The 25,532-nt window shown below is 47.1% G+C and overlaps 1 protein-coding gene across 15 annotated transcripts in view; it reads right to left on the minus strand.

Moving 5' to 3' along the window:
* The window catches only part of pleca (plectin a), a 90,465-nt gene that overhangs the window by 15,888 nt on the left and 49,045 nt on the right, over positions 1-25,532 (minus strand). For 5 of the 15 annotated variants that reach the window (XM_056582337.1, XM_056582340.1, XM_056582334.1 and 2 more), the window contains exons 3-25: positions 25,043-25,057; positions 23,794-23,883; positions 21,883-21,960; positions 21,543-21,635; positions 18,381-18,547; positions 14,238-14,353; positions 13,634-13,740; positions 13,226-13,345; positions 12,754-12,849; positions 12,157-12,284; positions 11,205-11,298; positions 10,597-10,751; positions 9,954-10,311; positions 9,231-9,308; positions 7,982-8,143; positions 7,582-7,686; positions 6,911-7,006; positions 6,652-6,777; positions 5,625-5,777; positions 3,968-4,122; positions 1,783-1,909; positions 1,203-1,386; positions 923-943 (exon numbers count right to left, since the gene is read on the minus strand). In XM_056582337.1, the coding sequence (XP_056438312.1) occupies positions 923-943; positions 1,203-1,386; positions 1,783-1,909; positions 3,968-4,122; positions 5,625-5,777; positions 6,652-6,777; positions 6,911-7,006; positions 7,582-7,686; positions 7,982-8,143; positions 9,231-9,308; positions 9,954-10,311; positions 10,597-10,751; positions 11,205-11,298; positions 12,157-12,284; positions 12,754-12,849; positions 13,226-13,345; positions 13,634-13,740; positions 14,238-14,353; positions 18,381-18,547; positions 21,543-21,635; positions 21,883-21,960; positions 23,794-23,883; positions 25,043-25,057 (2,824 nt within the window). Of the gene's footprint in view, positions 1-922; positions 944-1,202; positions 1,387-1,782; positions 1,910-3,967; positions 4,123-5,624; positions 5,778-6,651; positions 6,778-6,910; positions 7,007-7,581; positions 7,687-7,981; positions 8,144-9,230; positions 9,309-9,953; positions 10,312-10,596; positions 10,752-11,204; positions 11,299-12,156; positions 12,285-12,753; positions 12,850-13,225; positions 13,346-13,633; positions 13,741-14,237; positions 14,354-15,302; positions 16,258-18,380; positions 18,548-21,542; positions 21,636-21,882; positions 21,961-23,793; positions 23,884-25,042; positions 25,058-25,532 lie in introns of those variants that run through there. The other 10 variants (XM_056582339.1, XM_056582341.1, XM_056582336.1 and 7 more) reach the window with 4 other exon arrangements.

Raw genomic sequence — 25,532 nt, forward strand, 5'->3', positions numbered from 1 at the left:
ACAGGGTGTGAGTGTGTGTCTGTCGACCGACGGTGGAGTGGGTGTGGATAAGAGTGAGGGTGTGCGTGGAGGTGTGGTTAGGAATGACTGACTGTGTTTGTAGTGGTTGATTTTGTTGTTGTTGTTGTTGATGTTGTTGTAGTAATGGGACAGGGAAGGGTCAGCGATGAAGAGTTTCATTGCAGAAGGGATATTTACAGATAACTGTAAATTCATCAAATGTTGATATTGATCTAAATATAAAGATCCAAGCAATCCAGTAGGACAACCGAAAGCCAAAGAAATGCTTTACGTTCTATCATTATTGTTTAATATGCTTGAGCTGCTCCCCCCGCGACCCGACCCCGGATAAGCGGACGAAGATGAGATGAGATGTAATTACTTTTATTTTTATTAATTTTAAGAAAAATATAACTTTGATTCCCTGGTCGACAATGAAACCCTTCAAGGGGAATTGTGTGTAATTGGACATTAATCAGAGTCAGAAGTGATTATAAATGTTTTCTGAAGGCCCAGGTGTGATCAGGGTGTCTTGATTAGTGAGTGGAGGTTTAATCAAACAGTAAGCGTTCAAACTTCAACATTAACACACACACGGCGTTGGTAGGAAACACACTGATGCATGCAGAACTCGCTGCACATCAAGTATCAATCCAACACTGTTTTGACACTGATTGGCATAATCATTGACATTGATTTTGGAACATAAAACCATGCTTCTGATAACAGGAATGCAACGACAGAACGGCAGAATCAACAACAGAGGATTAGGACGGAGGCGGGGATTACTATTAGGACGAGGACGGGGATGATTATTGATTATCATGACGAAGTCACGAACAAAACGAAAATGCAAGTTCAAACAATGCACACGGCAGCTCAGCCAAATCAAACCATGAAACAAGCCAAAGTGATACCTTACCTCCCACTGCTGGCACATAGCCTGCAACGTGAATCAAACGGTCAAACAGTGGCAGCAAAAAAACAAACCAGCTGGTTGGCCTTATGAGGATGATCGACGCAAACAGGTCAAATTAAGTTAACGCAAATCAGCCGTGAACAGCCGGCATTTAAATAACGAACAAATAAATAATAATAATGTGGCAGATAACAAACGAAGCCTTGGGTTGGGGAGTGCTTGTTTTGCGGGGGTTTGGTGGAGGGGGGTGGCTGTGGGAGGGGCGGGGTTAAGCGGAACACACCTTGCTCCACGGAGGTGACCAGGGAGTTGTAGCGCTGGTTGGCCTTGTTGTAGCCGCCCTCCACCTGCATGCGGTCCTCCGCCCCGAACATCTGGGAGTCCTGGCTGTCCAGCAGGAAGGCCTGGTAGTGGAGCTCCAGGTTCCTCAGGGCCAGGCGGTACTCCTCCACCTTCAAGGTCTTGAACTGGACCGAGGGAGGGGGGGGGGGGGGGGGGAGAGGGGGAGGGAGAGGTGGAGGGAGGGAGGGAGGGAGGGAGGGGATGGAGAGAGGAGAGGGAGGGGGGGGGGAGGGAGGGAGGGAGGGGAGAGGTAGGGAGAGGTGGAGTGAGGGAGGGGATGGAGAGAGGAGAGGGAGGGGGGGGGGGGGGGGGAGGGAGGGAGGGAGGAGATGAAGGATAGGAGAGATGAGGAGAGACGAGTTTAGGAAGAGGCGCATCTACAAACATTTTCCATGCAACAGTATAATTATATTTTTGATCAAGGCATTCATTGTAAGCGGCCAGAATATGTAATTAATTATCTCTTGAGCGCATTCATTGAGTGAGTCTCTATCAAATGGTTCTGTTGTCGTTTTTATTACCATGGTGATGTTCCAGGTGTTGATGATGTTGATGTCTCTCGTCAGGTATTGCCATGACAACAGGCTCTTCATGTCCACATGCATGGTCTGCCACATGGTCAGCATCTTCTGCAGGTTGCCGTCCAGGCTGAGAGAGACAGGGGTGTTCAGGGTAAGGGCAGGGTAAGAGTTATGGCCCTGAGGAGCACCCATACAGGTAGATAGTGAACACTTGGGAATCAAACCTGCGAACCCTTTCGGCTGAAAGTCCAACCCCCACTTTAGGTCAAGTTTAATTGTGTTCTGTACTTAATGGGTCTTTATTAATTCTTCGGTCGCAGGCTGTTTACAGCAAACGTATGAGTTCATACACAGACTCAAGCAATGCTACCTCACAATCCCTCACACCCCATAGCACAGCCATCCTTGTTCACACCCTGGTCACTTCCCCGCATCGATTACCTTAACTCACTCCTATCCCCCTCAAGTCCATCCGTAAGCTTCAACTGGTCCAGAACTCTGCCGCTCGCATCATCCCCAGAACCCCCTCCATTAATCACATCACCCCTGTCCTTCAGCAGCTTCACTGGCTCCCGGTCAAAACCCGCATCCACTTCAAGATTCTGCTCCTCACCTTCAAGGCCCTCCACAACCTCGCCCCTCCATACATCTGTGAACTCCTGCACACCAACACACCCACCCGCACTCTCCGGTCCTCCCACTGTACCACCCGCCCGCCTGGTCACCATGGGGTCCAGGGCATTCAGCCGATCTGCCCCCCACCTCTGGAACACCCTCCCACCTGACATCCGCAACTCTGACACTCTCTCCACTTTTAAGTCCCGTCTAAAAACACATATTTTTAAACTGACATATTCAATCTAAATCATTGTCTCCCACCCATTCCACCCCACTTGTGTAAATTGTTTCAATGCATCTTGTTCTTGTGTTTTTTATGATTGTTGATTTTGTTTTTTAAACACTGCCCTGAAAGGTGACCTTGAGCGCCATCAAATAAAATTAATTATTATTATTATTATTATTATTATAATACGTGCAGAGAATCAAAGTAAATCATTAAATCCAAAGCATACACGAAATCACACGCTTTCCCTTTCTTTCCCTCAGTCAACACTGAAGACGAGATCAAAGCACCAGTGTTGTTTTGCCCATAGCCACAGTGCACCCAAACACACAGTTACACAATGTGTTTGTGACCACTGACGATGTTTTCAAGGATGATAACGATTCAGCCAGGAGCTAATGGGCCTGGTTCCAGGGGCGTCGACTGCAATTAAAACCTAGCTCAAATGATTAGCTACATGATCTGTCTTGAGTGTTTTTTAACTGTGGTAATTCAACCTCGACATTGTATTTCCTGCGTCTTGTCTTCCCTTTGGGGCTTTCGGCTCAGCTGTTGTGCCTGTTTTTGGGGCTTTTGTCCTTAAGGGGGCTTTTGTCCCCATGATAAGTCCTTAAGGCTTTATCATGATCTAACTAGACATCTGCTAGGACACACCGGGCACTGCATGTGTCTGTACTGGAGTGGGTGAACAGAGTTTAAATAGAGTGCACATTAGAGTGTTCATAGAGTGCACATTAGAGTGCACATTAGAGTGTCAATAGAGTGTGCATTAGAGTGTTAATAGAGTGCACATCAGAGTGTTCATAGAGTGCACATTAGAGTGTCAATAGAGTGTGCATTAGAGTGTGCATTAGAGTGTTAATAGAGTGCACATTAGAGTGTCAATAGAGTGTGCATTAGAGTGTGCATTAGAGTGTTAATAGAGTGCACATCAGAGTGTTCATAGAGTGCACATTAGAGTGTCAATAGAGTGTGCATTAGAGTGTTAATAGAGTGTTAATAGAGTGCACATTAGAGTGTCAATAGAGTGCACATTAGAGTGTCAATAGAGTGTGCATTAGCGTGTTAATAAAGTGTATATTGAAGTGTCAATAGAGAGTATAAATATAGTGTACATAAGAGTGTTAATAAAGTGTATATTAAGAGAGAGTATAGTAGAGTGCACAATATAGTCTACAGTAGTATGAACAGTGCAGTCTAAAGTAGATATCTGTCCTAAGAAAGATACTTGGAAAATAAGATCATTTTAATAAACAATATGCCTAATTACACGGTATCAGAATCTGGCGACGGTACGGAATGTTGGTGTTTTCATGGCAGTTGGAGTTTCCCCAGCCTTACCCGGCAACACTGTGCACAGCCTCCTTATTGGTCGGTGGGACCAGGAAGCAGATGGAGGGGACCACCGCCTCGCTTCCCTTCTCGTTGAGAACCCTCCACTTGTGGGGCTGGGAGTTGTCCAGCAGGGCGCACTCATCGCCCCGGTGGACCGTGATCTGGGAGGGCAAGGGACAACAACAACAACAACAACAACAGAGGTCAGCGACGTAAGAACAGGTCTTGTGCTCCGGTGGAGAAGTTACACACTGAAAATGAGGAGGAATGTTTAAGGCAATTATCGCAGGGTCAGACATTGTTATTGTGGTCAGGGGTTGGGTTTCTGTGGAAAAACATGCCTGCCATCCTCCCAGTTATTGTGCCAACTCTGTTAATCACAAACAAGAAAGACAAGGAAATAGTGGTTTGCCAGATTTAGTCACGGAATACTATAAAAAGCCTTGCCTGGCCGTTCACTATTCTAGCAGGTAACACATGCATGATATTGATCTTAGCACAGTGTACAGATCCATTACTATACCTAACTATATAAACTATAGAAATCGAGGGCAGCTAGCATGCAGTCTATAATGTTCTTGAGTTTGTGACATTAAGGCAAAGTGAAAGCTTTAGTGGAGGAACATTCCGGTCTCCCCCAGATATGGCGGACTTCCAAAGATAGTAAGGTTGCTTGGGCGCGTCAGGGCTGCCACAACAGTCGTGATTTGTGACAGGAAGTTAAAGAGAGGATTCCAAAGAACAATAACCCGATTATCAACTCAAGATTCCAGCTTTGGAATTTGATCCCAGCCCTCTCGAAATACATGAGGCTTCAATGAAATGAAACCCTGGCTGACCGTTCTTGAACTCAAAGTGGGAGGAGGGCGACAGCATATCCATAGAGTCATGCTCACTTCTACATCCCCAACAGGTAAGAGTCTGCACCTCCAGCTCGTGGTGGGACTGCGTGTTATCTGGGTTTGAAACGAGTACCTTTCAGTTGGGAGTCGAGCCCAACCCAACCCGACTACAAACATCCCTCCCCATCGTCCCTATAGCGACTTTGGTTGCAGCCCCGTCTTCTGAGTGCCCGTATTTTACCGCCAGTTGGGTTGTTGATCAGGCGCTACAAGCCATGTCACGATCTAACCCTCTGGTGATATTATAAAGCGGGACTGCCCCCCCCCCCCCCCCCCCCCCCCCCCCCCCCCCACACACACACACATGGTACGACACATGACAGCTCTGAGACCAGCAATGAGTTCAGTCCACTGGGTAGGCTTGCTGTATCTTGCAAGTCCTGGGACTTAAAAATAGTAGTCTTAGTATCTTTGTTTTATACGTGGAATGGGTTAGCCTAGTGATTGTTGGTGCTCCGCACCTGGTTCTATAAACATCCTTACTGTACGAGCAGTGATACATTGTTGTTTCTCTTCTGACAAATCTTTCTTTTTTGACTGATGTACTTATTGTAAGCCGCTTTGGCTATAAGCGTCTGCCAAATGCTCTCAATCTAAACGTCAATGCCGGCTTGTCGGCCGATCTCTCCTTCCTACATCGGTAGGGGTACATAACACAACACGACACGGCTCAAACTCTCAGTGTCCTGCCTCGCCGTCTGCTCGGGGCGACACCAGCCTGTCCGTGTGTCCGTCAGTCAGTCTGTGCGCGTTGGCCTCACCTCCAGCTGCTTGAAGTCGCACACGGCCTGGACGGGCAGCTTGCCCTTCAGGGGCGTGGCCGGGTTGCGGGGCAGCAGCTGAACCACGTTCTTGGCGCGGCGGTTCAGGCCCTCCAGGTGGGTCCCGAACTCCTTCAGCTGCTCCCGCTCGTCCTGCCGGGGACAAGACAGGACGCACCAGGGCGGTGGTTAGAGGCTGACAAACCCCAGGCTGGGCGGGCGGCAGGACTTTGTTACGCCTTCAGATCAATGTTGGCCAGATGCGCGATTGGCTTCCGACCTCAGCAGCTAAGTGGTTGCATGCCTAAGGGTAATTTTAAACTGAATTTTGCAATGAGAAGGGTCACTTTAGCCTTCTGGGAGCTAATTACAATGAGGGCACTGGTTTAAACAAGACCTGACAGCCAAATGGCTTAAAGTTAATGACGAAAGGGTAAGGTCGATGACAGATGAATGATTTATCGATGTGACGTAAGATGAAGATGAACAAGGTGATGAACACAGGTGATTGACAGGTTTACACACTAACTATGTAACCGACATCTTACCAGTGGGATGTAAGAGAATGATGGCAGGTCAGTGACACAGAATGCACATTAGAGTGTACGGAGCCTCTACAGCAGAGTCTATACAGTTGGGTGTATAGTAGAGTGTACAGTATGGTTTACAATAGATGATAGATCTCTACAGTAGAGTTTACAGTACAATAGAGTGTACAGGAGTTTACAGTACAGTAGAGTGTACAGTAGAGTGTACAGTATAGTCTCTACAGTAGAGTTTACAGTACAATAGAGTGTACAGGAGAGTGTACAGTATGGTCTCTACAGTAGAGTCCTTACAGTAGAGTGTAAAGCAGAGTTTACAGTACAATAGAGTGTACAGTAGAGTCCCTACAATAGAGTGTATAGTAGAGCCCTTACAGTAGAGTGTACAGTAGAGTTTAGTGTACAGTAGAGTCCTTACAGTAGAGCGTACAGTAGAGTTTACAGTACAATAGAGTGTACAGTAGTGTGTGAACAGGCCCTACCACTGCGTCCTGCAGCAGGTCCTCCAGGCGTGTGACGGTGATGGTGCGGTCGCACGTGTACTTCCTCTTCATCGTCTCCTGGATCTTCTTCATCCTCTCCTCCGCCTCCTTGACGTCAGCGAAGAACTGGGAGAGAGAGAGAGAGAGAGAGGGGGGAGTGGGCGAGTCAAAGTGAGTGAAGGAATGAAGGGGTTGACATGTTGATTCGTACGGTGAAGAAGGCAGAGCAGGGAGGGAGTTTGGAAGGTAAAGGACAAACCTGGAAGTAGGCGCCGTTCTCCTTCAGGTGGGTCTCCAGGCAGCAGCACAGCTGCAGGATCCAGCTCCACTGAGTCTGCAGGGCCGCCGTGAAGGCCTGGGGGAGAGAGGAGGGGGAGGAGGAGGAGGAGGAGGGAGGTGGGAAGGACGGGGAGGGGGAGAGGGGAGGGAGGGGGAGGAGGAGGAGGAGGAGGAGGGAGGTGGGAAGGACGGAGAGGGGGAGAGGGGAGAGGAAGATAGAGGGGGGGAGGAGGAGGAGAGGAGGAAGTGATAAGGTGGAGGAGAGGGGGCAGGAGGAGAGGAAGAGAGAGGAGGGGGAGTGGGGGAGAGAGAGGAGAAGGAGGAGGAGGAGGTGGAAGAGGGAGGAGGAAGGTGGGAAGGATAGAGAGGAGGAGAGTGGTGGAAAAATAGGAGGAGGAGGAGGAGGAGGAGGAGGAGGAGGAGGAGCAGAAAGAGATGGTTGAGCCACATGTAAAACCAGTTGACTTTTGCTTTAAATTAACCAGGGTATTCATACAAATCAACCTAGTAAAGTCTAGCATAATTATAAAAAATATATATATATATAATTCTATGAACTTTAAATGCTCTTGTTAAATGCTGTGGTCTATTCAACTCTTTTCTCCTTAAGCCCAACCACAGTCCCCTCCTCTCTCCTCTGGCAGGGCCTACCTCCACAGTCTTCTTGGCCGGGTGCCCGTCCCTCAGCAGCTTGTCCCCAGAAGCCTGGACCAGGTTCATCTTCTTCTCCCTGGACTCCAGCTCTCGCATCAAACCCTGCGGCAACACACAACCACAAGTTTCAGGAATCCATGCTCCATAACGCATATTGAATAAGCGGCATCTAAATTTCCATTATGCCAACAGACAATCACAATGGTATCAAATTTGAGCTGCAAAATTGGAAAAGAAAAAAATTGTAATACGGATATTACTCCAAATTATGTAATCTCTGAGGATTTATCAATAGATCGATGCCATCGGTTTACACATCCATAATTCAAATATCGTATAAAAATAGTTTACAGTCTCTATGAATTCCATATTAGATGATATAGGGGACCCAATTTACCGAGTAGTTGTCCTTCTTGGCGGTCATGTTGGTGTTGCGTTCGCTCCAGTCGTAGGTCACCTCCTCCTCCTCCTTCTCGTTGAGCCACATCAGCTCCTTGGTGGCGGCCAGCACGAAGGCGTGCAGCTGGTCCAGGTTCCGCAGGCGGGACTTGGACGAGTTCTGGTTGGGGGAACCACACGGTCACATTGTCACAGGTCACACGGTCACAGGTAACAGGTCAAAGGTCGCAGGTCAAGTGGTCACACGTCACGTCCACACCCACAGAGATCACATCCTCCAGTGTTTCCCCCAGCACAGTGTTGTTAAGGCGGCCGCCTTAACAACAATAGGGCCTGGCCTTGACTACCAGGGTATATAAAAAAAAGATATATATAATTCTTTATTTTTATTTTTTTTATTATTATTTTTTAATTATTATGCATTAACAAAGTAGAAAACTCTCGTAGGGAAAGAAAACATTCTTCCATCAGGTGTAAAAAATAAAGATCAATAATGCATCGGTAATACTGTTCACAACAATGGTCGTGCCATGAAGCTTTTTGAATTGAATTGAAAAGCCCCCAAGCCCCCAAGCCCCCAAAAATGTATGTAGCTGTACATGTACTTCAGTCATTGACGGATTGCCGCATGGGCAAAGTGGGCACATGTCCAGGGCCCTGGCCAATGGGGGGGCCCATGATATATATATATTATTTTTTTTGCTATGAACTTTGGTGCGTTTTTACTCTTACAATTGTAGGCCTATGGTAAAAATAAGATGTCCTAATTTTACGTTGGGCGATGTTAAAAATAAATTTAATGTAACAAACCTGTGAAAGATGTTATAGGCTACAGGCGTAAAAAATAAAATAAATCTCCTTGACGGCTCCCTTTTTAAAAGTTACGCATGCTTTACTTATTACTGATGATCCGTCAGATTCTGACCGAACAGCCTCATGGAATTTACATTTTACAATTCTTTATATTTTAAACTAACGAAATTCGTTGAAGGAAGTCATTAGGTGCTTTTAAAGTCATGATATTAAGCTGACAGACTGCATGTTCTGCCGTTCTACATTTTTTTTAAGGCCTAGTGCGTGTATTTGCGTGTTGGTAGGGGTCAATGGCTGGTTTGTGTCCAGGGCCCGTGGTCATGTTAATCCGTCCTTGACTTCAGTAAAGGTTTGCTCGGTTCTCAACACAGGGGTCAAGGGTCAGGGGTCAAGGGTCAGGGGTCAGGGGTCCCATAGAGTCGCGTGGAACCTACCAGAAGCTTGCCGTACTGCAGTTCCAGCTTGGCCAGGTAGTCGCGATAGGCCCCCTTGCTGACGCCGGACACCTGGGCCTGTATGGGTACACAGCCACCACCACCACGTCAGAGGACATGACAACAAATCCATCAGCCAGTTCAATCAACCAGCTCTGTACGACACCTGAGAGTGACAGATTGGCGGGGAGGTATGCATGTGGGAATGCATGAAATAATGAACAATATCAGAACATTGCGTTCTTTTTGGCACCTCTTTCTCATATCCGAAGCTGCTCTACTGCAACCTGTCGAGCGGTTTTATAGACTTACTCATGTTCTCACTTATGGTCGCACCCATCTTACAGGCCATTAAAGTCTGCTCAACGACCTCTATTTTACTGTTTAGTCGTTCAGTCGTTTAGCCTGGGTTCAAAATGAATGACAGTGAGTCCAGAGACACGTCATCAAAGAGCAGGCTGGGTTTAGGGCCTCTTTGATCAAGGATGCCAGGATGTCAGTTACGTTGCGGACATTGAAACCAGTAACTTTCGACTTGAAGCCTATGCAGTACCCTGCTCCTTTTAATCACGGTTTTAAGTCAAGTTTAGAGGCTTGTTTACAATTATTTGGTTAAATGTAGGCTCTGAAAGATATCCATTTGGTTAACTCTAGGCTCTAGGTTGCAGTGATCGAAATCACTTTGAAAAGTTAAAGTTAGACTTTAGTTATTTTGATCTTCACCTCGTCCGCCTTGGCTCTCTCGATCTTGGAGCGGAACTCCTCCACCGAGTGGTTGAGGCCCCGGTGGCTGCCCAGCTGGGACTCCACGGTGGGCAGGTCCGAGCCCCACTCGCCCTGGTCCACCCGGACCTGGTTCTCCTCCACCCAGCCCAGCAGGTCCTGGACGTAGCGCAGGGTCACCTCGTCCAGCTCGGGCCGCACGCTCACCGGGGCCTGCTGGAGCACCTGGGCGGAGTGGGTGAGGCGGGTCTGGGTCTGGGTCTGGGTCATGGGGATCTGGGTGAGGGTCACGCCCGACTTGAGCCGCAGGTTGTACTCGCTGCGGAGGTTCACCAGGCGCTCGTGGAGTCGGTAGACCCTGGAGGGGGGTGAGGAAGGGTGAGGAAGGGTGGGGAATACAGGGGGTGGAGCTTTTGAGTCAATGGAGTCAAATGTGGTCGATCGGGTCCAACTTTTGTTAATAGCGTCAAACTTTGATCAACCGAGTTAAGATTTGGTTTGAGGATCTTTGGCTCGTGTTGAGTGTTGTATCTGTTCATCGTTGTTATTTATAGCAAATTCATTATTGAGGAATTATACGTTCACTATCTTCCTAGGGTACGAGCAAAAAAACACTGAAGCTAATAGAAAGTTTTGTTCAGACCTGCGGTACATCTGTTCAGCCTGTAGATGGCGCCCATCCTTCAGCAACTGAACATCATTGAAGAGGAACCGGATCATTCCCTCTGCCTTCTCCAGGTCGGCCTCCATCTCAGCGGTGTGCTGAGCAGGCTTCCCTGCATTCAGCATCCTCATGTCCTGACACACACAGGGGAATGTGCCGTTTAACATCAGCTACTAGGGTTAAGTCTTGGTTTTCCTACCCATTTTTTCATGATTTGTTTTATCCCTTTAAAAGCTTTGAAAAATTTAATAAAAGTTTAATTATCTTCAATCACAATTCTCACACCTTTTTCTCTCCTCACAGACTTATTACAAAATAGGCCAACTAACAGCTAGAAAAAAATCTGTTCGTCTTGAACCAGCGAACCAACCAAAGGTAATGCATCATTGTTTCGATAGGGGGCGCCAAACTCCAACAAAATAAGTCTCCTCAACTGTTATACTAGAATTTAATCAAAGGCAATTAGAGTCAATGTCTCAGCTTTAAAACGTATGATCCATTGTGCTACAATTACACCCGTAAGACTAAACACTTAGTTTAAGAGGGTATTTTCTATAACTAGTGGTTGTGAAAGTTGTTAGACCCACCGTTTGCAGCAGGCTTTCGACCTGGTTGAGCTGCTCCTCACACACCCCAGACTCCATCTGGACCTTGCTGACAACCCTCTGGAGACGCTCCAGCCTGCAGGGCGAGAGAGCAAAGGGTCAAAGGTCAGCATCTCACAAGGAAGAAGAACTACAAAAAACGACTCGCAAAAAAGAAAGAAATGGAGGAACGAAGACAGAACGTTGTGGTGATTGCATTGATTTCCAGATGAACAAAAAAAATATACAACCAGCACAGATTCCCAATTGCATTGTACAATAAACACACATTCTCTATTTGAACAAACGCTACAACTGGAGCACTCACGCCCTCTGGTGGAAGCGAAGGGTCAACGCGTAACCTGTGTTCATGAACGCCATGGCGAAGACTCGGTGGGCTCTAGTCTCTGAGACAACTGGCTGGCGGTTGATAGGGACTAGCCAACGGTGCTGAACACCAACCCCAGACCTCCAGAGATCTCGAATGCCTGCTCCTCTCTAGAGTGCCCTTCCCTCGCCAGCATGAAGACCCGCCTCGAGTCAATCCTCATATGACCATGAACAATTGATATTTATTTTCAGTGCTTCTTTGACGCAGGGCGAGTCTAGTGGGGGGGCGAGGTCTCAGACATTGGATCACGGGGTTGGAGGGAAACCGTTAATTTAGTTTCCAACTCTCTCCACTCTCACAAAGCCAGCCCAGTATAAATGTTTTTTTTTGTTGGGTAAGTGAGACGTACGATGGGATATGAGTCATCATCGCCATGGTCACACACACACAAAGCCTGCCGGCTTTTTTCATGATTCCCCTTTTTTTTTATTTTATTGCGGTTCCCTCGAGATTCTTCTGCCCGTTGCACAAGCGCGTCTATTTAAGACCTTGCAGGGATCGCCGTGGCAACCGAAAACGTTTTTTCGCGATAACATTGGCCCTCCCCCAAAACCGAACCCCTACCTCTCAAACTCGGTGCGCAGCAGTCGCTCGCGTTCCAGGATGGCCACGTGCAGGCGTCCCCACTCCTTCTCCACGTCGAAGGGGTGGTACCCCGGGGGGATCTTCACGTGGCCGGACTTGACCGCGCCCTGAAAACGGGGGACAAACACGGCCATGTTGGAGGGTGTTGTCGATCGTCATACTGTATACGAGATTTGTTAACATAACCCGTGTGGGGTGGGGTGACGTGGGTTAGGAGCCATCGCGTCGATAAGCATGAAACAAATACTATTTAGTAGTTTTATGTCATGGCCTTAAAGTACAGTGAATTTAGATACATGTCATTATGACAGATAGAGGATAGAGGAATATTGCGAAAGGATGACTATAGTTTAGGCTGCAGGCGTCAAGTCTGCAGCCCTTTATGATGATGAGTGACCGAGATACGATGATGGGTTACTGAAGGCAACACATTATCCAGAAGTGTGCGTGCTTGCAAGAAGCTGCAAAAACACTTACTATTTTAGGAATGTCACCCTAAAAACCTTTGGGGATGGGCTGCTAAAAACAGAAGAGGGAGGGAAAAATACAATCAAAGTGTGGGAGGGAGAGTCTGACCTCAAAGGAGTTGAAGACGTGTTTGGAGCGGTTCTTGTCCGCCTCCTTGGCGGGCAGCTCAGTCTCCTTGAACTTCAGGAACTGCCTCCAAAGAACCTGGAGGTCAACACAGATGTGTACCGTCAATACTTTCCCCACCGCCATCCAGTCAAAACACAGGCATTCAACTAAAAGGAAATGATACGACTATCCCACTATCGAGCAGAAGCTTACAGTGTTACTTCCAGAGCGTCTTACAGTGACTTTAAACCTATCATGTCCCCAAGGAGCAGGTGGTGGACTAGACTTCTGGGTCTAAAATGCCTTTAGGTAGACAACCTTTCAAACCCCTTGAATGACTCGACTACCCTGCCCTAGTGGCAGACACTGAAATCAACATCTACAACTACTTGACTACCATGCCCTAGGAGCAGATATTAAAATCGACATCTACACCCAACAGATTTGTGGAAGTGTCCCTCTGACTCCCTACCTCAATCTCCTCGTAGCTGGCGGGGAACTTGCGCTCCTCGAACACCAGGATGTGGTGTCTGATCCACTGAAGCAGCACGGTCACCAGCTCGTAGTACTCCTGCCAGCGCAGCTCTAGCTCCTGCAACACAGCGGACCACGTGAGGGGGGAGGTGTATGGATGAACAGGCTAGGCTAGGCTAGGCTAGGCTAGGCTAGGCTAGGCTAGGCTAGGCTAGGCTAGGCTAGAGGTACGCTAAAATAGGTTAGGCTAACATAAACTAAGTTCAAATATGGACGGATGGACTTGGCAAAGTGCTTGTTTCCGTAAGAAGCATGATTTTATCTTTTGGAAAATACCCGGCATCTATAACAAACGACAGGATAGTTCCATGTCGTTGTTCCTTCCACGGACTGGACCAGTACTCACGTTGGCCTTGATGCCCTCCTGGACGTTGGGAACTCTGGGCATGACGTCGTAGATGGACGAGACATACGTGAGGATGGACTTCTCATCGGGGTGTGGCACGTCCACATCTGGTAACCGACAACGCCCACGACATTTACACAATGGTTCTGAGACTTTTTTTGGCACTTCTAACCCAAAGTCACTTCAAGTGAATCCACAAACATAATAGCAAGGAGCAGGTAGGGTGAGACATATTGTTTATTAATGCATGTAGGATGCAGGGAATCAACTCAAGAACCCTCTGTTGGGAGTCAAAGGCCTAGCCACTCCTCTATCCTGCCCCTATATTGGACGATAGCGGATAATGTAACAGCTAGGGCATTTCCTAGCCAGAAGATACTGGGTTCCCATCCCAATGTCTGCAGTGTACCTTTAGCATCCTTGATCCTACGTGTAGCATCCTTGAACGAGATTACCCCTCACTGCTCCTTAATGATATCTATCCACAAGTTAAATTAAATGTAAGCCACCTCAGATAAAAGCACCCCTTAAAGACTTAAATCATTAGGATTATATTGGGTGGACGAATGATGAAGATGATGATGATGATGACGATGTGGCTCACCCTCTGGGTCCAGCAGCCTGGTGACCCCCAGGTCTCGCTCGGCCACGGTGAAGGCCTGTTCGAGGTTCTCCTGGTTGGACTGGCGGTACACCTTGTTCATGTCAATCAGCGTCGGCCTGCAGACACACCAGCACACAGAGACCCATGGTTAGTGGAGAGACAGAGCTGAGGAACAGGCAGGGGTCTGTACAGTGAAGTTGTGGAGTTTCTGAAAGCATGTATGATGTTTTTGGAAGTGTAATGAGTTGCTTCTGAATTTGATAGTTTATTAGATTAAATTACATTATTAATTTCCAGAGTTTCCCACATGGGATCAAAACAAACAAATCTAATTAAAACGTAGAACATCATTTGATATACTTTCTTTAATCCATTTAGCGTAAACACCATGTGCTTCTTGTTATGTTTACGAGAGTCCAAACTGGACAGTGATTATCCATCGCCACAGAATGCAGTGAAAGCATTCTTCACCTTGAGTTTAACAATCTCGAGGTTAAATACAGAACTTTGGATCCACCCTCCCAGACCCAGACTGCCGCCTCCCACCGATTATGTCATGAAGTGGAAGTTATTCCTTTCGACCCCCGGTGCCAGAAGTGGGCGGGGTCATGCTTCCAGATGCCTTGTTTTAGCAGCGCAGTGCAACGTTAGCATGCAGCGGTCTCTCCTCTCCTGAGTGCTGAATATTAAAATAACCTGTGGTATGCACACGGCTGCCGAGGTTGTAATTGCAATAACCTGCAGATACAGGCACCGGGGCATCTCATTCAAACGACCGGTAACTCATTGCTGATAGGTGCTAGCTAGACCGATGGAGTTCCATAATAAGGCATCTCATGCTAATGCTATCATCGACAACAATAACAAACTTCAAAGGTGCATTTTCCTTACGCATACACAAAAGAGAGGATTGTCTACAAGAGGGTCAGGTAAGGGTTTACCCTAACCCTGAAACCCAGCCCAAAAACAGGCATGCCCACAAGGATTCCCCAAAAAAGCCAAAAAGAACAACAACAACAACAACAACAGACAAGAAAACAAACAGGAAGAATTGAGGGTCCCTACATTTCAACAAGCCTCCCCACATAGAACGCTTTGTGGCCCTGGAGGGCCTCCTGATCCACACAGCCGGCCTGCCTGTACGACAGCCGCTCAGCCTCCAGCCCCGACTCGTGCACCGTGCTCTGGCTGGAGCTCCGGCTAGCCCGGACCCCAGCACCACCACCTCCACCTCCAACACCACCACCACCACCACCACCACCACCGGAGGACCGGTGGAGGCTGCTGTGGTAGAAGGAGTTGTAGTTGGAGCCGCGGCCGGAGTCCAGGGCGTCCATGGCCGTGGAGGTGGAGGTGGAGGTGGTGTTGGTGACGGAGAAGGGGATCTCATCACATTGCATCACCACCCGGTCGCTCAGGTCGCTGATGGACCCCCCCGCCACGCTGCTGGAGGCGCTGTTCAGCCGCCGCTGCGAGTGGAACTTCCTCTTGAGCTTCTTCATGATTGGCCGACGAGAAAAGGGTCACTCCGACTCCCGAGGGCTTCGGCAGAGAGGAGCGGAGGTTCCGACCGCCAAATCTGAAACCGTCGCTGGCTTTGTCTCCTCTTTCTTAAGCGCAGGAAATTCGTCTTGGAAAACGTGGCATGGTGGAGTTCCCGAAGCAGAGCAAAGATCCAAGAGTTCCTCAATAACGAGGAGGAAAAAAAAACCAAACAGCGCACACCCAGACGCTAAACGCACTCCATTCAACCCCCACTTAGGGTTTAAGTTAGCTCCATTGGTTAAGTCCTTCCGTCTCCTGAACGTGTCTCACAATCCCCTCCAGCAGCCCTTCTCCTCTCCTCTCCTCTCCCTGCCTCAGTCATCCACACACTGGTCTGCGACTATTAAACTGCTCCAGCTCTTATTTCATGACATGCCTCTCGCTCTTCCACCCACCGACGCGCACCAGAGAGAGAGAGAGCGAGAGCGAAAAAGAGGGAAGAAAAATAAATCTCGGAGCGAGGTCTCAGTTCTGCTGTGACCTGCCAAGCTTCTATGCAGACCTTGAGGCCAACACATCTTGAAAAAAAAATAAAGTGTTCCACGCCCAAACACACACGCTCCTTTCTCTCTCTCTCTCTCTCTCTTGTTCTCCCACACACTGAGGGGACGGCACCGCGGGTCCAATGAGAGCGATCCTGCAGGATACGCTTTGTTTTGTCTTGGGTTTCAATGCGGACCGAATGAAGAGGAAGAGGAACAACAGTGTGTGACTCATAAAGGGAACCCTCTAGGGCGGTGGTCTTTAGTGCCAGAATGCTCGAACCAGGTGTTCGGTAACCTTTGACTTCTAAGCCCCCCCCTGATGTTTTTCTAAGCGTAACACGGCATTAGAGGAGTTAAGGGGAAGGGTTAGGGGGATTAACCAGAACGGTAGTCTGTAATGGCTCCAGGGTGGGGTCTGTATTCCCCCCTCGAGCCATCTACTGTACATGCAGTCTCACGCTTTTTGTTCTGATCTTCTTCGAGATGCAACAAGTTCTGTGCTACTGGAACTGGTCTTATCTCTCCTGCTCTCCCATCACTTCGCCCTCTCACCAGGACTCCCCTCGTCCAGAACACTCTCTCTCCTCAGTCATCTCTGATGGACTGCATTTATAGAGCGCTTCTTTAACCAGTGGCCACTCGAGGCACTTTACAATATTGCCTAACATTTCACACACACATTCACACACCGGTGTCAACAATGCATGGCGACAGCCAGCTCGCCGAGAGCAGTCAGGGTGAGGTGTCTTGCTCAGGGACACCTCCACGTTCAGCTAGGAGGGAGCCGGGGATTGAACTAGCAACCTTCCGGTTACCAGCCAACCCGCTCTACCTCCTGAGCCCCACGCCCGCCCCTCTCTTCTTCCCTCCGGCGGGGCCCGTTCACCTTCAACCTCCGGGCCCTCTGGCCTATAGGTCGGGGCCTCCGTGGAACCCAGCCACGGTCATGTAGTTTACATTCCAACCTCACAGAGTTCTTTAATGGGCCCGCCATCAGTGGTCTCTGAGGGGCCTCCGAAGCGAATGTCCTCGGGTCCTGGGAGGGCCCGTGTTCAGGCAAGCTCAGATCACGTAACCGAGCGATAACTTATAGAAAACACTGTAGCCCTAGGTATCAGAGATGTCAGCTGAAAGGTGGACTCTTCTAGACTGATAGTCTGCACGCCATCGTGTATCGGTCTCCTTAGGTATTTTAGTTAGATTGAGGATTACCTGTGTCAGTGCGTGATTCTTACACACTAAACAGGCTAAAACGCTGCTCTCGGTATTAAATCAATAGCCGCTCATCAGAGCTAGAGAAGCCCTTGCATGCGATACCATAAAAGTTAAATCATAAATCATGTTTTACTCACGTATGTGTTTTTGCGTGATTTTGTTGATTTTAACTGAAATGTGTATGTGTAGAATACCGTTGAAATTTAATTCCAACTACCTCACCTTGTGAGTGTGGCTGTGTGTTTGTGTGTGTGTGTGTGTGTGTGTGTGTGTGTGTGTGTGTGTGTGTGTGTGATGGTATTGTCTAGCTCACCTCTGTTTGTGTGTATGGTCGGTGGTGTTTGTTATAGCTCACCTGTGTTTGCGCATGGTGGTGTTCATTATAGGACACCTGTGTGTGTGTGTGTGTGTGTGTGTGTGTGTGTGTGTGTGTGTGTGTGTGTGTGTGTGTGTGTGTGTGTGTGTGTGTGTGTGTGTGTGTGTGTGTGTGTGTGTGTGTGTGTGTGTGTGTGTGTGTGTTTGATAGGGGTTAGCTTATTTGATTCTCACTTTTGTTTGTGTATGTTTATTAAGCTCACCTCTGTGTGAGTAAGACGGTGTGTGCGAGTACGACGGTGTGTATTTCACCTCACCTGTGTGTGAGTATCATGGAGTGTGTGAGTACCACAGTGTGTACTGGATCCCACCTGTGTGCGAGTACCATGGAGTGTGTGAGTACCACAGTGTGTACTGGACCCCACCTATGTGTGAGTAAGACGGTGTGTGTGTGTGAGTACAACGGTGTGTGTGTTAGTACGACAGTGTGTGTGTGTGTGAGTACGACTGTGTGTGTGTGTGTGAGGACGACGGTGTGTGTGTGTGTGTTTGTGGGAGTACGACGGTGTGTGTTGCGCCTCACCTGTGCTTGTGGATGACGGCGTTGAAGAGCTTGCCGTCCCTCCAGCAGGTGGTGAAGTTGTCGCAGCGCAGGCCCTGGTAGCCCTCCACCATCCTCTGGGACCACAGCAGCAGCTTCTCCTTGGCCGTCATGTTGTCCGACTGGCCGTTCACCTGGATGTCCGAGATCTGCACACACCACCGGGAACCAAGGTGAGTGCTACAGCAATATAGTAGTACCACAGCTACTGATTCTGCTACTGCACCACCAGAAACCCTCATTAATACTACAATAATATCATAAGTCATTAGTACTACAGGTATACAAGTCATTAGGACTACAGTAATATAAGTAATTAGGACTACATTAATATAAGTTATTAGTGCTACAGTAATATAAGTAATTAGGACTACATTAATATAAGTTATTAGTACTACAGTAATATAAGTCATTAGGACTACAGTAATATAAGTCATTAGTACTACAGTAATATAAGTCATTAGGACTACAGTAATATAAGTCATTAGTACTACAACTAAGTTATTAGCACTACAGTAATATGTCATTAGGACTACAGTTATATAAGTCATTAGGACCACAGTTATATAAGTCATTAGGACTACAGTAATATAAGTGCTTAGCACCACAGTAATATAAGTCATTAAGTTATGTAAGTCATTAGTACTACGGTAATATAATTCATTAGCACTATAAAGTCATTAGCACTGCAATAATCATTACTACTACAATATTACACATATAATAAATGCAATACCGCAGCTACTACTACTACTACTGCTACTACTACTACTACTGCTGTTACACCACTGGGGGCGCCATCATAGTAATCAAACTTTCATGATATGGTAATTATCAAAATATTTATATTTTTATGTAACCTTGAAATATAAATGAGAAGGCCTAAGATATAACAATGCATTTCAAGTTTAAATTGAACTATGTTTTTGAAAAAAATATTTTTTTTTCTAGTCTACAAATTTACGAAATCTTGAAAATGAGGAGGCTTTTTTTTATAGCGAGACATAGACAAATCTTTTGCTAGATGGTTGCTAGGGGCTACCATTCCTTGTTTGGATCAATGATCACACTGCCTGAATCATAATCATCATCATGGTAACGCAGCTCTACTGTAGAAATGAGGTACCGGAAAATGGACCTCAAGGAAAAGGATTTGACATTCCTGTCCCAAATTAAAGACGGCAGAGTCACAGTCAAGTTTTCCGACCATCCAGTCGCTCTGGTAATTTGAGTATATAGATTTTGTCTGAGAGTTTGAAGCAAAGTGGATCCTAATGTAGGTTTTCGCTCGGTTGCGTCTAAGACAGGGTTTGTGTTGATTCCGGCCAGATGACTCACATTCCATAACCTCAAACCCACCAACCGCCAGTAACAGTTGTATGGCTGTTAAATTCCACCGCAAATACTGCACTGGGGCTAAATGTTTCAGATTAAATAGGGACGTTGAAAAGGTTAACGATTGGAGGACTAGAAAAGGGGGAGGGTCGAGCTATATGGAGGTCGCTTGAGGTAAGGCTCATTTCTGTTCTGACTGGGAGAGTGAATGCGTAATGGTTGTGTGTGAGTGTGGAGGGGGGGGGTACATTAGGAATTTAGCAGAAAATCCACCTTATAAGCCCGATTTACTACCACAACTACGGTGTATATTCCAGTGTTTGATGTCTGAATTATGTGGACACAAATGGTTTATATTACATGGGATTTCGTTTTTCCCTAACCCTTTACTTTTACGATCCTTTTCCCAGAATACACAGTTTGAATTTAGCCAATCACAGGATACAAAACAAGTAAAACAGTATGTTGTGTTTTTTTTTCTTATTTCCACAGTAATCTGTGAGCGATGAAAATCTGCCTTATAGCTTCAATTAAGATAATGACTTCAGTCAGTGTGTGTAGCTGAGAGTGTGTACATATATAAACAGCACATGTTTCAATGAGCTGTTCCACGTTCTGAAGGGAAACGTCTGCCTTTATAACCAGCGTAGGCGATGGGGGGGGGGGGGGGGGGGGGGGGGGGGGGTCGGGGTGGTGGGAGTTTTGTTTTGGCAACACGCTAGTGAGTCACCGGTCAACTCATCATTTCACATCCAGGCTTTCTATATGGGGAAGGGTGGAGGGGGGGGGGGAAAGCCCAAATGCGCATACACACTCTCCCACACATACACACACGCACACACACGTGCATAGGAAACCCAGTGCTGTGGTCTGTATGACTAACTCAGTCGAGGCCATTGGTGGAAACCGGGCCTCCGCCCCAACGGTTCCGGTCCACTGTTGGAGGCCAGACCCTCCCTGCTCTGGCTCCGAGCGGTGGGTCAGCCCCCACCAGAACTCTCTAATGAGATAATGCTATAAAACACGACCGGGGGCCCGGGGGATATCAGCCATTGTTCTGAATTACTACCGTGTGCCAGTCTGTGAGCAACGTCCAGCAGTTCGTTCTCGAGCCTCTAAAATGGCCGCCGGTGGTTTTAATGGAGTTAGCGTCTACTCTGGACGTTCTCCTGGGAAAGCGTGAGTCAGCGTGGAAAGCCACCCCGGCTCCACTTCACACAGCCTCCCTGCCACCCGACATTCTTCTTGATAACCGCAATGTCATAAGTAAACTCCCACTGGAAAATCGGGATACCAAACTAATAAACAAACAAAGTAGCTTAGCTAACTGACAAACTGACTAATCATATTCCACACCAGTTGCTCAATTGTGCAACCGTTTTTTAATAGTAGGAATATTTACTCTGAAATAGTACAGTGAGTTTGTTTCTCAGTTTAATCTCCAGTGGCTTTGAACTTTAGTTTAGTCTTCCCAACGTAGCATAGTATGTGTACAAAGACGTTAAGCGTTGCCAAATGTTGAGGAAGTTTCAAATGGATCATGGTGGTCTGTCACGCTGACCACTGTGTCAACAGCCTTAATGGAGGCTGATTAGAAGACTTTCCACGCTAAGATAGCAAGGAGTATGTAACATTAAACACTGTTTATAGTGATTACGCCAAATATGTTTGAAAATTGAATTGCAGTCTTAAAGATAATTCATTCAATTCAATCAAGGCCTTTGTTTAGCAAGATAAAGTTGAGCGATAATTTGGGAAAAAGGCTGCCTGAAGGCTTTTTCAGTTCTATAGTTGTGCTTTGTAGTTTACCTGGAAGTGAAGGATGATGGTCCATATCAGACCCAGGGTCAGCTTGGGGTTCCCATCGGCGATGTCATCGTTCCTGATGTTGACCAGCTTGACCTTTGGGATTTAAATTGAGTAATCGATCAATTAAAGTTTTAATTTAATGTATTTGTTTTATAGTTTATGTTGTGTAAATCAATACGACCTCAAAATAAGCCTATATCCTCTATGAATTGAGAAGATATCAATATGAGCATGAATGAACTAAACCCCAACTTTAGAATTGTACTAAATACGTAACAAAGTGGGAAGCTTTAGTAAAGGGAGCTCCATGTTACATAAGGCATAGGGCTGAGGTTCTCACCTGTCTGTGTTTGAGGAAGTCCAGGGCGATCTGTACGTTCTGCAGCTTGTGGAAGCGCATGCGGCCCTTCTCCCGGGGCTGGGGAAGACAAGATGGCGGCCGTTAGTTGCCATGGGCGACAGCGTCGTTCACACGCATGAGAACCGTCAGCAGAGTGAGCCGGGCCTCGTGGCTGAGGGGCGGGGTCGCAGAGAGCGGGAGAGCCTCTTGTGTGTTCACGCACTATAACGGTTCTGGACTCATAACACATAATAACGTGAACGTCTCCACAGTTATGTCTCAGGGATATATATATATATGTCAAACAAAACCAAACAGACACGAGACGGAGGTGACTTTGAGTTCTATCGTGGTTCTGCGATTTGGTGTTTTAGTGTGCGAGATCGGAGCAGAAGTTCATTCCGGCAGTCGGGACTCTGAGGTCCAGTCGACCAGGTCTGGAGGGGAGGGGAAGCATGACAATGAGTCGAAGAAACAAAACGAAAAAATAAAACAAAAGGATTCTGGGACTTTTTCCTCCGTCAACTGTCAACCGAGTCAGCTACTCTGAGTTTTTCTGTAGCGGTTGATGAAAGTGAGCTATGCGTTATGCCCTCGGGGGGCCGAAATTGCAGAACTCTTGGGAGGATTAGGTCATGATTTAAGAACAACTTGACTATTTAACCCCACGTTTGAGCAGACCCCTGAAGCCAAGCTGTTTGCGTCTCACGATGCGTCTGATTTACGTACGACAGCCAGAGAATCACTATGACCTATACGACAGTATTTAAGATACACAGTCCAACCTATACTCAAACATAATCAATCCATGCAAATGCTGCCAGAATCTATAAGCAATCCGATGCCTTGCAATAGTATGAGCTGCAATATTATTGTCTCATAGAGATGCCGATCCCAGATGTGCTAAGTTGAAAAGTTGATCCTAAAAGATTATGCCTCTTTTATTTTAATTTTAACTGTAAAATGAGTTCATATTAAACGTTTATATAACAACAGCTAAAATCAAATGACCTGTACACAACCAACACAGGACTAACTACCGAGGGACACCAGACCATGTGACCTCTAACCGACCAATAGGAGACCGTTCCGCGGTCGAAGGCGCATCAGTCGAATGGAGAAAGGGAGGCAGGTGAAGGATGGCACAGAGAGAGAGAGAGGGGGGCGGTGGGGGGGGGGGGAGGAGGAAGTGACATCATGCACTATCTGGCAGCCACCTGGCGGGGGGTGACACATGCCACGCCCGAAGAGGCGGCCAGTCCGGGCGCCACTCACCAACCGCACGTTCCTCGCAAGGTCGCGTTGCCGCGGCTACCGAGGCAAGGGCATCGCAAGAAAAGAGAGGCAGAGGGGGGAGGGAGGGGGGGGGGGGGAGAGTTCAAAGGTCAGCAAACAGGGGTTAGATAGAAAAGAACAACGGGGAATCTAAGTAATTATAATCTTAGGAAACAGAAAATTAATTAATGGAAATTAGTATTTTTAGGGGCTACGGAGGTTGTCAACCACAAGGTGAGCTCAAAGTAAAGTTAAAGGGGTATCGAGAAAGGAAAATCTAGAATTTGTGCGCTGCAAAAATCTGATCTGAGGCATGCAAGGCAGTTTTAACAGGAAAAGCCAACAGGTTTGCGCTATGTTACACAGGAAGTCAACAGGTTACAGCAGTTGAAGCGTATTAGAAAAGTCACAATGACAAAGAAAGATAATGAACAAATGGCATGTTCACAAAAAATGTGCAAATGACGTCAGTTGGGTGAGGGGAGAGGAGTCGGGAGAGGAGAGAAGAGGAAGAGGAGAGAGGAGGACGATAGAAACAAAGGGAGCCGAGGGTGGCGGTTGGGTTGAAGCAGGTCGAACCAGGCCACGCCCCCTAGCAGGTAAAGGGTCACAGGTCACAGGTCAGGGTGATCTCACCAGGGTCTCCCCAGAGAGCACCTCCAGCAGGGAGATGAGGTTGTGTCCATCGCGGAGGTCTTCGTAGAGGTCCGTGATGTGCCTCTGGGCCTGAGGACAGAAGGGGAGCCATCGGTTAAACTTTTTCCCGCTCTTTTTCCAAACCCCAACTGATTTTCTGTTCCCATGCCAACTTCAAACAATTGCAGAGCATATGGGCGGCGACAAATTAGTTGTACATTTGTACAAGGCAAAAGGAGCTATAGGATAGATTGCAGGTATATGACTTTCACTTGTCAAAATTGTTTTAGTTCATGTAAATACACATGATGTTTTTTATATATTTATTTCTGCTTGTAAACATTATACGGATACAAATAAAAAGGTGAAGAATACACAATATATAGATGTTATGGGGCAAGAATACTGAAATCGTTGTTCACTTTGTCCATTCTGAACGTTCCATACTTTAGACTATCACACAAAACTTTACACAAAGCCCAGAAACCGTCTTTTCTAAAAACACTGGTTCATCCAACAAAAAGAAACAGAGTAAGACAGGGGAAAATGCCTAACCAAACACATGAGGCGGTGTTAGACTACTGTCAGAGGGGTCTGTCTGGGAGATGTGTTATTATCAACTATCGAGGCCAGGAAGCACCAAACAAAGCAACAAAACTCAAAACTTACACAGGTAGAATTGACATGTGCTGTGTATATAATAAACCAGTTCTTCACTTGAAACTATGAAAAGAAGATCATCTTCTACACAAATATTGATGTCATTAAGGTTCCCTGAAATTGGTATTAACATAGTAGTATTTTATGCATATTTTTTGTAATAATGGTAATGCAGATAGATAACTTAAGTGGGGTTATTTGACTGAAACTTTGATTCACTTTAAGTTAACACTGATCACGGCCACTTGGGTTGGGGTTACAAATAGAGTCGTAATCGTTCAAGTGCGGCCCATTACTACACAGCACTGAAGTTATTTAACATATTTCACATTCATATCGGTCAGTAATTCACGATCATTACCGAACCACCAACTGTCCTGGAACACAACACATCAGAAAAAAAGGACAAAAAACACAGGCTTCTATGATCAAGGAGGTTAGAGGGGTCAGGGGTCAAACACGAGGGGACAAGTCGGGGGGGGGGGGGGGGGGTTCATGCAGAGAAGGGATGGGGTGTTTGTGTGTGGGGGGGTTAGGGGGGGTACACTCAGCACTCAGAAGAACTGGCGTGCTTGACCGAAGCACCTACCTCCACTTTCCAGTGCTGGTGGGAGAGAGAGATGTGGTGTGGAGAGAGAGAGAGAGAGAGAGAGAGAGAGAGAGAGAGAGAGAGAGAGAGAGAGAGAGAGAGAGAGATGAGGTGTGGAGAGAGAGAGAGAGAGAGAGAGAGAGAGAGAGAGAGAGAGAGAGAGAGAGAGAGAGAGAGAGAGAGAGAGAGAGAGATGAGGAGTGAAAGAGAGGAGAGAGAGAGAGAGAGAGAGAGAGAGAGAGAGAGAGAGAGAGAGAGAGAGAGAGAGAGAGAGAGAGAGAGAGAGAGAGAGAGAGAGAGAGAGAGAGAGAGATGAGGTTTGGAGAGAGAGAGTGAGAGAGGGGAAGATGGAGGATAGAGAGAGAGAGGGAGATGAAGGGTGGAGAGAAAGAGGGGAGGATGAAGGATGGAGAGAAAGAGAGAGTGAGAGAGAAGAAGATGAAGGATAGAGAGAGAGAGATAGACGAATGGCGGAGACAGAGAGGAAGAT

This window comes from Gadus chalcogrammus, chromosome 22 (genome assembly GCF_026213295.1).
Source record: "Gadus chalcogrammus isolate NIFS_2021 chromosome 22, NIFS_Gcha_1.0, whole genome shotgun sequence".
NCBI classification, from domain to species: Eukaryota; Metazoa; Chordata; class Actinopteri; order Gadiformes; family Gadidae; genus Gadus; species Gadus chalcogrammus.